General features: G+C 49.8%; 1 protein-coding gene across 1 annotated transcript in view; it reads right to left on the bottom strand.

Moving 5' to 3' along the window:
- The window catches only part of egfl6 (EGF-like-domain, multiple 6), a 91,969-nt gene that overhangs the window by 49,363 nt on the left and 28,326 nt on the right, over window positions 1–14,280 (bottom strand). The window contains exons 6-8 of the mRNA XM_070893041.1: window positions 10,711–10,845; window positions 10,080–10,202; window positions 56–118 (exon numbers count right to left, since the gene is read on the bottom strand). Coding sequence (XP_070749142.1) covers window positions 56–118; window positions 10,080–10,202; window positions 10,711–10,845 — 321 coding nt within the window. The remainder of the gene's footprint in view (window positions 1–55; window positions 119–10,079; window positions 10,203–10,710; window positions 10,846–14,280) is intronic.

Raw genomic sequence — 14,280 nt, 5'->3', positions numbered from 1 at the left:
TGTGGGATATGTAGAGGGAGTTTTAGAGATGGCATTCTATTAATTGGGTTCTCACCGTTGAGGATTTCGTCAGTGCTGCCCTGTTCTCCCTCCAAGGTTCCTTGTAGGAAAGGTTTAACTGTAAGAGAAAGAGTTATTTGTTAACTTCTCACAGATATTTGTTTGTTGTATCACAGAAAAAGAATCAGAGGAAGACAAATGTGCCAGTCAGCCGATGGTATGACAGCACACGATGGCTCTTTGAGGTGGCTGGAGATTATATGGTAAGCCTACGCTACTGATAAGGCTTCAGAAGCATCTAGTGCTTATCAGAAAATTGTGGGCAATACCCCTAAAGATCTAAATAATTTTTTGGCACTAAGATCTCCAAGGTTGTAATGTAGACATCCAAAACGGTTCACCTCTGTGAGACCCACATTATTACATTATCCATGTCAAATGTGTCTAACTTCAGATCAAACATGCCTGTCACTGCAATCCAAATCAGTTTGTACCACCTACTTACTGAAGACCATGATAGATGAAGCTGGAAATCTCCCCACTCAACCCCAACACCACACCTTGGGGCCCAAATTGCCCCTTTCTATAAGCCTCTGGCCATCTGAAAGTGTCGGCCACGGGTCGGTGCGGAATGGCCGCCGAATCTCCGCGGAGGAGTCACCATTTTGAAAATTGCCCTTCTTCAGGTTTGGAGTGGTATCCCGGACCACTTTGCCCATTTTCCCATCGCCGAGGGCACGCGCCAACCCCTTACCGATTGGCAGTGTCCCCTTCCCGAAATTGCCCCTCAGGAATTGCCCCTTTCCGGAATTGCCCTGCGAGGTCAGCCCTGCTGCCGGTCAGTACCACAGACAGCTTTTTCCGTAGGTACACTCTCCATGGCATGGCGGCATGGCCACCCTTAAAGCGGAGGTGGCACTGCCGGCAATGCCATGTTATTTTTTTTAGTCTGCTCACTGACAGGTCGGGTCTAACAATGTGCAGCAGCATAGAGTGGCATTCGTGAGTTTGGTAAGTGGGTGAGTTTTAAGGGTTATTCTCTTTAAACCATTTGGAGGCTGGAGTAAATTGTTAGTGGCAATTGCCAGTAGCTTCTAAGTAAGTAACAGTTTAATTTAAAGGGGAAAAGTCAAATAGTTGGGAATCTTTCCGGTTTAGGCAGAGAAAAACAAGGTAACTCTCCAGTAGGAAGCAATTAGCAGCTAGTTAAAACCAGTTCTGTAAACGACTGACCAGTAGTGAGTCATCTGACCAAGATACAGTTTAAAAAGAGGCAGCTCGTGCAGAGCACGGAGTGCAGCAGCATAGAGTGGCATTCGTGAGTTTGGTAAATGGGTGAGTTTTAAGGGCAAGTGGAGGTGGCAGGTGCTGTTTTGTCTTGTTTTTCCTACCAGTGCTGACACTAGAGCAATTGATAAGGAGTGCGAGAGTAGGAGACGGAGGCCCAGAGACCAACCCAACCAGCTGCAGACAAAGATAGAGGGGTGCGAAATCGAGAGGTGATGTCACAGCCAAGCTGGTAAGTGGTTGGCTGTTCGACTGGTAAGTATAACTCTCTTTTAGACTGACTTTTAGATTGGTTTAATTGGCAGCGAACTACTAACTAGCTGTTTGGTGTTTCAGTAAATTTTAGTAATTAAATTAATTTAAGGGTTAAGTCATGGCAGGAGAGCTCGGACCCATGTCATGCTCCTCATGTGCTATGTGGGAAATAAGTGTGTCCAGCTGCAGCTCCTGACAGACCGCATGATGGCACTGGAGCTGCGGATGGACTCACTCTAGAGCATGCGCGATGCTGAGAATAGCACATTTAGTGAGTTGGTCACACCGCAGGTAAGGGTTAGGACAGATAGTGAATGGGTGACCAAGAGACAAGGCAAGAGCAGGAAGGTAGTGCAGGAGTCCCCTGCGGTCATCTCCCTCCAAAACAGATATACCGTTTTGGATACTGTTGGGGGAGATGACTTACCAGGGGAAGGCACCAGCAGCCAGGTTCATGGCACCATGGGTGGCTCTGCTGCACAGAAGGGCGGGAAAAAGAGTGAGAGAGCAATAGTGATAGGGGACTCTATTGTAAGGGGAACAGATAGGAGTTTCTGCGGCCGCAACCGAGACTCCAGGATAGTATGTTGCCTCCCTGGTGCAAGGGTCAAGGATGTCTCGGAGCGGCTTCAGAGCATTCTGGAGAGGGAGAGTGAACAGCCAGTTGTTGTGGTACATGTAGGTACCAACGATATAGGTAAGAAGCGGGAAGAGGTTCTACAAGCTGAATTTAGGGAGCGAGGAGTTAAATTTAAAAAGTAGGACCTCAAAGGTAGTAATCTCTGGATTGCTACTAGTGCCACGTGCTAATCTGAGTAGAGGGGGTAGGATAGTTAGAATAAATACATGGCTTGAGCAGTGGTACAAGAGGGAGGGATTCAAATTCCTGGGACATTGGAACCAGTTCTGGGGGAAGTGGGACCTGTACAAACCGGACGGTCTGCACTTGGGCAGGAATGGAACTGATGTCCTGGGGGTAACATTTACGAATGCAGTTCGGGAGTGTTTAAGCTAATATGGCAGGGGGATGGGAACCTATGCAGCGAGACAGGGTGAAGTAATATGGAGTCAGAAACAGATGGTAGAAAGGTAAAAACCAATAGTGGAAGGCCGAGTAAACAAAGGCAAGAAACAAAAAGGGCCACACTACATCATAATTCTAAAAGGAAAAAGGGTGTTAAAAAGCAAGCCTGAAGGCTTTGTGACTTAATGCAAGGAGTATCCGTAATAACGAGGATGAATTAACTGTGCAAATAGATGTTAACGGATATGATGTGATTGGGATTACAGAGACATAGCTCCAGGATGATCAGGGCTGGAAACTCAACATCCATGGGTATTCAACATTCAGGAAGGATAGAATAAAAGGAAAAGGAGGTGGGGTAGCATTGTTGGTTAAAGAGGACATTAATGTAATAGTTAGGAAGGACATTAGCTTGGATGATGTGGAATCTATATGGGGAGAGCTGCAGAACACCAAAGGGCAGAAAACATTAGTGGGAGTTGTGTACAGACCTCCAAACAGTAGTAGTGATGTTGGGGAGGGCATCAAACAGAAAATTAGGGGTGCATGCAATAAAGGTGCAGCAGTTATCATGGGTGACTTTAATATGCATATAGATTGGGCTAACCAAACTGGAAGCAATACGGTGGAGGAGGATTTCCTGGCGTGCATAAGGGATGGTTTTCTAGACCAATATGTCGAGGAACCAACTAGGGGGAAGGCCATCTTAGACTGGGTGTTGTGTAATGAGAGGACTAATTAGCAATCTCATTGTGCGAGGGCCCTTGGGGAAGAGTGACCATAATGTGGTGGAATTCTACATTAGGATGGAGAAGGAAACAGTTAATTCAGAGACCATGGTCCAGAACTTAAAGAAGGGTAACTTTGAAGGTATGAGGCGTGAATTGGCTAGGATAGATTGGCGAATGATACTTAAGGGGTTGACAGTGGATGGGCAATGGCAGACATTTAGAGACCACATGGATGAACTACAACAATTGTACATCCCTGTCTGGCGTAAAAATAAAAAAGGAAGGTGGCTCAACCGTGGCTATCAGGGATAGTATTAAAGCCAAGGCAGTGGCATACAAATTGGCCAGAAATAGCAGCAAACCCGGGGACTGGGAGAAATTTAGAACACAGCAGAGGAGGACAAAGGGTTTGATTAGGGCAGGGAAAATAGAGTACGAGAGGAAGCTTGCAGCGAACATTAAGACGGACTGTAGATATGTAAAGAGAAAAAGGTTAATAAAGACAAACGTAGGTCCCCTGCAGTCAGAATCAGGGGAAGTCATGACGGGGAACAAAGAAATGGTAGACCAATTGAACAAGTACTTTGGTTCGGTATTCACTAAGGAGGACACAAACAACCTTCCGGATATAAAAGGGGTCAGAGGGTCTAGTAAGGAGGAGGAACTGAGGGAAATCCTTATCGGTCGGGAAATTGTGTTGGGGAAATTGATGGGATTGAAGGCCGATAAATCCTCAGGGCCTGATGGACTGCATCCCAGAGTACTTAAGGAGGTGGCCTTGGAAATAGCGGATGCATTGACAGTCATTTTCCAACATTCCATAGACTCTGGATCAGTTCCTATGGAGTGGAGGGTAGCCAATGTAACCCCACTTTTTAAAAAAGGAGGGAGAGAGAAAACAGGGAATTATAGACCGGCCAGCCTGACATCGGTAGTGGGTAAAATGATGGAATCAATTATTAAGGGTGTCATAGCAGCGCATTTGGAAAGGGGTGACATGATAGATCCAAGTCAGCATGGATTTGTGAAAGGGAAATCATGCTTGACAAATCTTCTGGAATTTTTTGAAGATGTTTCCAGTAGAGTGGACAAGAGAGAAAAAGTTGATGTGGTGTATTTGGACTTTCAGAAGGTTTTTGACAAGGTCCCACACAAGAGATTAATGTGCAAAGTTAAAGCACATGGGATTGGGGGTAGTGTGCTAACGTGGATTGAGAACTGGTTGGCAGACAGGAAGCAAAGAGTAGAAGTAAATGGGTAATTTTCAGAATGGCAGGCAGTGACTAGTGGGGTACCGCAAGGTTCTGTGCTGGGGCCCCAGCTGTTTACTTTGTACATTAATGATTTAGACGAAGGGATTAAATGTAGTATCTCCAAATTTGCGGATGACACTAAGTTGGGTGACAGTGTGAGCTGCGAGGAGGATGCTATGAGGCTGCAGAGTGACTTGGATAGGTTAGGTGAGTGGGCAAATGCATGGCAGATGAAGTATAATGTGGATAAATGTGAGGTTATCCACTTTGGTGGTAAAAACAGAGAGACAGACTATTATCTGAATGGTGACAGATTAGGAAAAGGGGAGGTACAATGAGACCTGGGTGTCATGGTACATCAGTCATTGAAGGTTGGCATGCAGGTACAGCAGGCGGTTAAGAAAGCAAATGGCATGTTGGCCTTCATAGCGAGGGGATTTGAGTACGGGGCAGGGAGGTGTTACTACAGTTGTACAGGGCCTTGGTGAGGCCACACCTGGAGTATTGTGTACAGTTTTGGTCTCCTAACTTGAGGAAGGACATTCTTGCTATTGAGGGAGTGCAGCGAAGGTTCACCAGACTGATTCCCGGGATGACGGGACTGACATATCAAGAAAGACTGGATCAACTGGGCTTGTATTCACTGGAGTTCAGAAGAATGAGAGGGAATCTCATAGAAACTTTTAAAATTCTGACGGGTTTAGACAGGTTCGATGCAGGAAGAATGTTCCCGATGTTGGGGAAGTCCAGAACCAGAGGTCACAGTCTAAGGATAAGGGGTAAGCCATTTAGGACCGAGATGAGGAGAAACTTCTTCACCCAGAGAGTGGTGAACCTGTGGAATTCTCTACCACAGAAAGTTGTTGAGGCCAATTTACTAAATATATTCAAAAAGGAGTTAGATGTTGTCCTTACTACTGGGGGGAATCAAGGGGAATGGCGAGAAAGCAGAAATGGGGTGCTGAAGTTGCATATTCAGCCATGAGTTCATTGAATGGCGGTGCAGGCTTGAAGGGCCGAATGGCCTACTCCTGCACCTATTTTCTATATTTCTAATTATGGCTGCGGGTTCGGCTGGGCCGCCAACAGACAGGCTGGTAACCCCTCTTGGGTGCCAGGCCGTTGGCCCAGCCGAAACCCTCCCTGGTGGCCCAGTGTTTGCCACTAAGGTGGCTGCAGAGTTTGCAGCGGCCCTCCCCTTTACTGAAGGGGAGAGATGTTGCGATTCGCCAGCGCGATGATGTCATCAGCATGGTGATGATACCTTGAAGCGTCGGTCACTCCACCTCGCCCCCATTTCCACCCCAATGATGAAGCCACTTCCGACCCGCTCCAAAAAAAACCCAAAGTGCTGAATTTCTACAGAATGGCTGCAGAACACTTCAAAAACGGTAGGCGCGCCTCGTTTCGGGCGGTGGGCAATTTTGGCGTGAGTGAGATCCATGCTACACAGAGTGCCTTGGATATCTTTAGAAACATAAGCAAAAACCAGTAAACAAATAAACTTTCATTGGTCTGTGTTGTGCTCTCTGTCCAATAGAATAGTCCTTTGCTTAGGAACATCGGCTTCTTTTTGTTAATGGTTTATTTCTCAGTACAATCGTAATATCAGGTAAAATGTTAATCCATCTGACTGAGAGTTGTTAAAAATATTAAGCACATTCCAAATTGAAACTCCTTTAAAGTAGGTATCAGCAAAGTACAATAAGGTATTAATCCACAAAAATAAAACACACTGGAGTCTTCTTTCATGCAGAAAATTCTTTTAACCTGAAGATTTAACTTGGTTCTTGACTGATGCACAAAGTGGTGTCAACATCATTATGTTAAAAGCATCTCAAGTATAAAGAGATTTATCTAGGTTTGTTGATATTACCCATAAATGATCTCATACATTATAATCTTATGAATTCAATAGAAAATTCACATAATTTCATTACACAGAAAGTTGTTTAACCAGCACCCTCCAGCACCCCAGGTCTCTCCAGTGCCCCGTTCCCCTCAGCACCCCAGGTCCCTCCAGTGCTCCAGGTCACTCCAGCGCTCCAGGTCCCTCCAGCACCCCAGGTCCCTCCAGTGCTCCAGGTCCCTCCAGTGCTCCAGGTCCCTCCAATGCTCCAGGTCCCTCCAGCATCCCAGGTTCCTCCAGTCCTCCAGGTCCCTCCAGTGCTCTAGGTCCCTGTAGCGCTCTAGGTCCCTTCAGCGCTCCAGGTCCCTCCAGTGCGCCAAGTCCCTCCAGTGCTCCAGGCCCCTCTAGCATCCCAAATTCCTCCAGTACCCCAGATCCCTCCAGTGCTCCAGGTCCCTCCAGCATCCCAGGTTCCTCCAATACTCTAGGTCCCTCCAGCATCCCAGGTCCCTCCAGTGCTCCAGGTCCCACCAGTGCTCCAGGTCACTTCAGCATCCCAGGTTCCTCCAGTACCCCAGGTCCCTCCAGTACCCCAAGTCCCTCCAGTGCTCTAGGCCCCTCCAGCATCCCAGGTTCCTCCAGTGCTCCAGATCCCTCCAGTGCACTAGATCCCTCCAGCATCCCAGGTTCCTTCAGTGTTCTAGGGCCCTCAAGCATCCTATGTCCCTCCAGTGCTCCAGGTCCCTCCAGTACCCCAGGTCCCTCCGGTGCACCAGGTCCCTTCAGCATCCCAGGTCCCTCCAGTACCCCAGGTCCCTCCAGTGCTCCAGGTCCCTCCAGTGCTCCAGGTCTCTCTAGCATCCCGGGTCCCTCCAGTGCTCCAGGTCCCTCCAGTGCTCCAGGTCCCTCTAGCATCCCGGGTCCCTCCAGTGCTCTAGGTCTCTCCAGTGCTCCAGGTCCCTCCAGTGCTCCAGGTCTCTCCAGCATCCCAGGTTCCTTCCATGCTCTAGGGCTCTCCAGCATCCCAGGTTCCTCCAGTACCCCAGCTCCCTCCAGTACCCCAGATTCCTCCAGTGCTCCAGGTCCCTCCAGTGCTCCAGGTCCCTCCAGTGCTCCAGGTCCCTCCAATATCCCAGGTCCCTCCAGTGCCCCAGGTCCCTCCAGTGCCCCAGGTCCCTCCAGCATCCCAAGTTCCTCCAGTGCTCCAGGTCCCTCCAGCATCCCAGATCCCTCCAGCATCCCAGGTCCCTCCAGTACCCCAGGTCTCTCCAGTGCTCCAGGTCCCTCCAATATCCCAGGTCCCTCCAGTGCCCCAGGTCCCTCCAGTGCCCCAGGTCCCTCCAGCATCCCAGGTTCCTCCAGTACCCCAGCTCCCTCCAGCATCCCAGATCCCTCCAGCATCCCAGGTCCCTCCAGTACCCCAGGTCTCTCCAGTGCTCCAGGTCCCTCCAATATCCCAGGTCCCTCCAGTGCCCCAGGTCCCTCCAGTGCCCCAGGTCCTTCCAGCATCCCAGGTTCCTCCAGTCCTCCAGGTCCCTCCAGTGCTCTCGGTCCCTGTAGCGCTCTAGGTCCCTTCAGCGCTCCAGGTCCCTCCAGTGCGCCAGGTCCCTCCAGTACCCCAGGTCCCTCCAGTGCTCCAGGCCCCTCTAGCATCCCAAATTCCTCCAGTACCCCAGATCCCTCCAGTGCTCCAGGTCCCTCCAGCATCCCAGGTTCCTCCAATACTCTAGGTCCCTCCAGCATCCCAGGTCCCTCCAGTGCTCCAGGTCCCACCAGTGCTCCAGGTCACTTCAGCATCCCAGGTTCCTCCAGTACCCCAGGTCCCTCCAGTACCCCAGGTCCCACCAGTGCTCCAGGTCTCTCCAGCATCCCAGGTTCCTTCCATGCTCTAGGGCTCTCCAGCATCCCAGGTTCCTCCAGTACCCCAGCTCCCTCCAGTACCCCAGATTCCTCCAGTGCTCCAGGTCCCTCCAGCATCCCTGGTCCCTCCAGTGCTCCAGGTCCCTCCAATATCCCAGGTCCCTCCAGTGCCCCAGGTCCCTCCAGTGCCCCAGGTCCCTCCAGCATCCCAAGTTCCTCCAGTGCTCCAGGTCCCTCCAGCATCCCAGATCCCTCCAGCATCCCAGGTCCCTCCAGTACCCCAGGTCTCTCCAGTGCTCCAGGTCCCTCCAATATCCCAGGTCCCTCCAGTGCCCCAGGTCCCTCCAGTGCCCCAGGTCCCTCCAGCATCCCAGGTTCCTCCAGTGCTCCAGGTCCCTCCAGCATCCCAGATCCCTCTAGCATCCCAGGTCCCTCCAGTACCCCAGGTCTCTCCAGTGCTCCAGGTCCCTCCAACATCCCAGGTCCCTCCAGTGCTCCAATTCCCTCCAGCGCTCCAGGTCCCTTCAGTGCTCCAGGACCCTCCAACACCCCAGGTCCCTCCAGCGTGCCAGGTCCCTCCAGCACCCCAGGTCCCTCCAGCACCCCAGGTACCTTCAGTGCCCCAGGTCCCTCCAGTGCTCCAGGTCCCTCCAGCATCCCAGGTTCCTCCAGCATCCCAGGTTCCTTCAGTACCCCAGGTCCCTCCAGTACCACAGGTCCCTCCAGTACCCCAGGTTCCTCCAGTACTCCAGGTCCCCCCAGCATCCCAGGTCCCTCCAGCTCTCCATGTCCCTTCAGTGCTCCAGTCTCTCCAGTACCTCAGGCCCCTCCAGCATCCCAGGTCCCTCCAGCGCTTCAATGCTCCAGGTCCCTCCAGCATCCCAGGTCCCTCCAGTACCCCAGGTTCCTCCAGTGCTCCAGGTCCCTCCAGTACCCCAGGTCCCTCCAGTGCTCCAGGTCCCTCCAACATCCCAGGTCCCTCCAGTGCTCCAGGTCCCTCCAGTGCTCCAGGTCCCTCCAACATCCCAGGTCCCTCCAGTGCTCCAGGTCCCTCCAGTGCTCCAGGTCCCTCCAGCGCTCCAGGTCCCTTCAGTGCTCCAGTCTCTCCGGTACCTCAGGACCCTCCAGCACCCCAGGTCCCTCCAGCGCTCCAGGTCCCTCCAGTACCCCAGGTCCCTCCAGTGCTCCAGGTCCCTCCAGCATCCCAGGTCCCTCCAGCATCCCAGGTCCCACCAGTGCTCCAGGTCCCTCCAGTGTTCCAGGTCCCTCCAGCGCTCCAGATCCCTTCAGTGCTCCAGTCTCTCCGGTACCTCAGGACCCTCCAGTGCTCCAGGCGCCTCCAGCACCTGAGCTCCTTCCAGTGCTTCAGACCCAGGAAAGCTGATTCTGAGGATGCATTAATTCTCCATTACATACACAGGCATCAATAAAAGCCTCAAACTGTTTCTAAGCCACTTGCATGTATTGTCCAACATGCACTGACATATCCCTGTCTGGCCTCGAACCATCTATAACAATGTGTTACTCGTGTTATCTATTTTTTTGTTGCTACCTAACTATATATCTATCTATCTATGTAGATATTTCTATGTGTTTATGAGTGCCATGTGATCTTACCTATAAAAGGATTTGCCAGATATAAAGATGGTCATTGTATTTATTAAAAACGTTTACATAAAGAGGTCAATTTTCCATGGGCATGATGCATTAATAGGTGGAAAATCATGGGAAATGCACCTGTGATTTCCTCAGGTGAGGCTCCTCACTGGGAGCACGCGTTTGGAAATTCAATGTTAGATACAATAATTACTAACACTTACCAGAACATTGAAAGCCACTGCCTCTGAATCCCTGTTTACATTTACACTTAAAGGATCCTTGTGTGTTGTGGCAGTCTGCATGTATACTACACGAGTGGGTATTGGCAACACATTCGTTGGTATCTGTCAAACAACAAAATTGTCAATAGACCTGTTTTAAAAAAAGTTTGGTTTTATTGTGTAGCTGAACTATGTAGGCCAGAATATTGCAGGATTTGTTCCCAGAGTTAGTTGACCATCAGCTGGGATGGCAATAGGGCAACTGCAGTTGGCCACAAGCCTTAGGGTTAAGAAGCAGCAAATCAGCAGTAAACCAGCCTGGATACTTGCTCTTGATCACTAACCAATGTGCATGGGTGGACATCAGTAATGATAGGATTGAGAGTGGCTGTGAAGCCCCCCCAAGAATTAAATAACTTGCCCAATCTTGTTGCCGAGGCTTACACATACAAAATAAACAGTTGTGTGAGGTAATAAAGGGTATTCATGGAACTGTATCCGAGAATGAGTCAATGGCTTCTGGAGTGGTGAAGGTGGGAACAGAAAGTTGTCACAATTTGTCTCATAATTGTTGTTTACATAACCACAAGATTGCCAGCTGACTGCTGAGCAGCTACATTGTTAACCTTACCTATACATTTGTATTTGCCGTCGATGTATTTAAGCTCATAGCCAGTTTGACACTTGCAAAAGTAGCTGCCAAATGTGTTCACACATCTTCGCAGAGGAGGGCAAAGAGTTTTGGCAGTTGCACATTCATCAATATCTAGAAGAGGAAATAGTAAAAGAGATAGATATACTTGCATCTTCTTTTCAGATAGCAGCTTAATATGCAAATATTCTATTTATGTTTAATTAAATATTGGATGGTGAGAAATCTCTTGCACTGGACTGGAGTGATAGGACCTTAATTTTGAATTAATTTACTATTTTGAATTGTCTCACAGTTAGAGTTTGGTAGGGGAGTTGAAATTTGTCTTGGGAAATTGGGAGGGGTGTAAAATGTGCTGCTGAGATGCAATCGCCCGATTTGTGCTACCACCCAAGATAAATTTTACCTCCAAAGGATCTTAGCATCTTTTTTAAGAAACGTTTTGCCCAATGTTTCAATTAGGAATCATCCCTTGCACCTTTGGAAAACGTGGAGTCTGATGGATTTGGGTAGCCGTGTCATTGGGGTGTTCAATCCTCTTTGATTGTTCTGGAGCCTTCAGGAATTAAAGATTAATTTCCTGGACACTGCTGCAAGCATCCTGGGAGAAAAATAATAGGGAATTCTCAAAATGTGTATTGAATGGCGAATTAAATTTCTCTTGTTATCAGCTTCTCGTTAGTTTCATACATTCCTGGAGACTCTGGCCCCAATATTGGTGGCAGTTCTGCCCACAGCCGCCGAGGTTCCGCCGGAAATGAAGTCTTTTTCGGCGATTCCTCCGGTGCCGCCCATCTGCCTCCCACGTTGGTCCCGGCGGCTCCCCCAGCGTGCTGGCCTGACGCCCGCCCTTGCCAGAGGCTGGAAATCCGGCTTTTTCCTCATCGAAGATCATCTAAGATCGCCCTGCCACCTGCCAGAAGGACCGCTGGGGAAAAGCTGGCCTGAGCTGGCTGTGAGTCGGGCGGCAGGGAGAATCGCTGAGTGCTGCAGCGCTGCACTTCCCGGATATCGTTCACATCCTGCAGCATTATCAGTGGCACATAAACAGTGAGGTGATGGACCTTAACCCGCCCAGAGAGAGTTCAGATATGTTACTCCCTATGACTCCGTTGAAGGGAAGGTGTGGTAGAGGAAGCGGCAATGAGTAGCGGAAGATGGTGAAGGCTCAATGGAGATGCCCTGCAAGAGTTTGGAGACCATTTCATGCGGAACGTATTTAGTGGCTGATGTGACTGCGCAGATGGTATGAGCTTATGCCAGAGTTATTATGCGAAAGTGATAAGATGTCAAGCGAAGGCACATAACTGCAACCGATGCTAAGAACATCATGACATGAGGTGTGGAAGAGGGGAAAATACATATAATGGATGCAATGTAGCTGATGAACAAGTCATCTCAGGGGTGGCACTCCGCCATGTTTGGCATCTTAAAAAGTGGCTTGACCTGCAAGCATTATTGTGTGCCCTGCAAGTACTTCAAGTGACAGGCTGCCATTCGATGACATTCTGCATTGGTTGCCCTTACTTGTGGTGTCGCGATGTCCAGGTGACCGGACCCATTATATAGTGCAATCATATGTGGAGCGCAATATATTTCTGATGTAGCAGAACACCTGAGGGGCAGCTGTGTGTTTCTCACAAGGCATCATACATCGCGTGGAAATGAGACACTGACGAAGAAAAGGTGAACATTGTGACTGTATTTAAAAGTGCATAATTACAAAAGTGACATAACCTTATACAATCTACAAACATGTCAACCACCAACACCCACCCCTCTACCCGCTACCACCACCTACCCCCCCCCCCCGATGTGAGGCCCTTTGTCCTCTTCTTTGCCCCGCCTTGAAGACGGCATCCCGCACCCCTCCCCCTCTCTGCCTCTGCTTAAGCAGGTTGTGCTGGAGGGCAGTGGCAGCCAATGGGAGTCGGCGGGCGGTTGCGGGCAACTGCGGCCGACGGCTTCTATAGTTCAGGTAGTCTTTGAAATATCAAGCCACCCTGCTAAATCGCCAGCCGCAATTTCCCCTACCTCAGCGGGTTCAGTGCGGCCAGGGTTGGTGCCATGTCCTGGACCAGCCGCCAGCTCCAGCCCGCTGTGTGGAAATGATTTTATGCAGATTGGGCTTGTTAAGCCCGCTCAGCGCGTTCCCGGCCAATTGAAGGAAGTGGGCCTGATGACATAATTTGATGACACATCATCAGCCGGGTTCCTTAAAGAGACCATTTCCAAATTGATTTTGACAGTTGTGCTGTCAGTGTTCTACGGCATTGAGGTGCTGCAAACACTGGCCAGCACTACACAGAGGGGCACAGCTGCACCCAGACTCACCCATGACCCCCTCCATATGTTCATGGAGGCAGTCACAACATGCAGGGAGGTTCTCTTCCCTTCCAATGGATGGAAGAGACTTCACCAGGAGATCAACATACCCTGTTTTCACATTGCATATGAAAACACAAGCAGGGATGTCATCAGGAAGACCTAGGTGCATTGGCACAAACCCTTCAATGATCTCTGTAGATCACAAAACCACACTCAACCTCATCCTGCTGTGCCTCTCATCACATCCCCATCACTCTGCCTTCCCTATCCTACTCTTACACATCCTTACTCATACCAACTTATCTTGCACCTCCACCCATCCCTCTCTCTTTATCTACATTATCACATCCCCATCTCACTAGCCACCCCTCACCCTCATCCTAGTCCAATCATCATCATCATAGGTGGTCTCTCGTATCGAGCATGACTTGCTTCCACGCCAAAAAGGGATGAGTTCACAGGTGTTTCAATGAAGGACCTAATATTCCAGGTGCTGAACTACATCTTGAAGGGTGGAAGATGCCTGTGTGTAGACATGGGCTTGTCATAGCTAGGTCTTGGTCCAGTGGCAAGGATTAACCTAGATGACTGGAGACCAGCTCTGCTGCACAGGCCTAGTGCGCACACATATCGCAGTGTGGGCTGACCCATGCTGCCCCTGGGCCCTCGCCTCTTCTGGGCTCCGAACTCACGCCTCTCCTGGGCCCCGATCAATCATACTAACAATGACACACAAGGGTAGGCACTTGGGCCTTTTAGCCAATGATCATGTAAAGTTTCTATTAATGTGCTGTCAAACATTGAAACCTTTATTTTCAATACTGTGTTCATGGACAGATTTGTGTACACCTTTGAAAGTAGCTTAGTGAGTTGCAGTGAATGGTGAGACATAACTGTACCCCCCACAAGAAAGGAATGGCTTGAGCATTTTAGGGATGCTTTATGCTGCTGGTGTGGGGTGGTGCCAACCTGGTGCATCATGTGGCAACCAGGGTATGCAGTCAAGTGAAGTAAATGAGGCCATGGTGAGGCCATCTCTGGTGTCCCGGACAGCAATGTGGTCAGGTGCTGATGTCCTGTGCAGCATCAGTTGATTGCGGAAAAGGTTGGTGTTGTTATTGGTGTTGCTGATGTGTCTGGTGCTGTTAGTGTTGGGGCTGAACGCGGTGGAATTCTGAGGACCAAGATGAGATTGTTTCAAGGGCACCGATGCTGATGTAA

This window comes from Pristiophorus japonicus, chromosome 11, assembly GCF_044704955.1.
Source record: "Pristiophorus japonicus isolate sPriJap1 chromosome 11, sPriJap1.hap1, whole genome shotgun sequence".
NCBI lineage: Eukaryota > Metazoa > Chordata > Chondrichthyes > Pristiophoridae > Pristiophorus > Pristiophorus japonicus.
The sequence above is the reverse complement of the archived record's forward strand: the minus strand, read 5'-3'. Positions and strand labels throughout refer to the sequence as shown.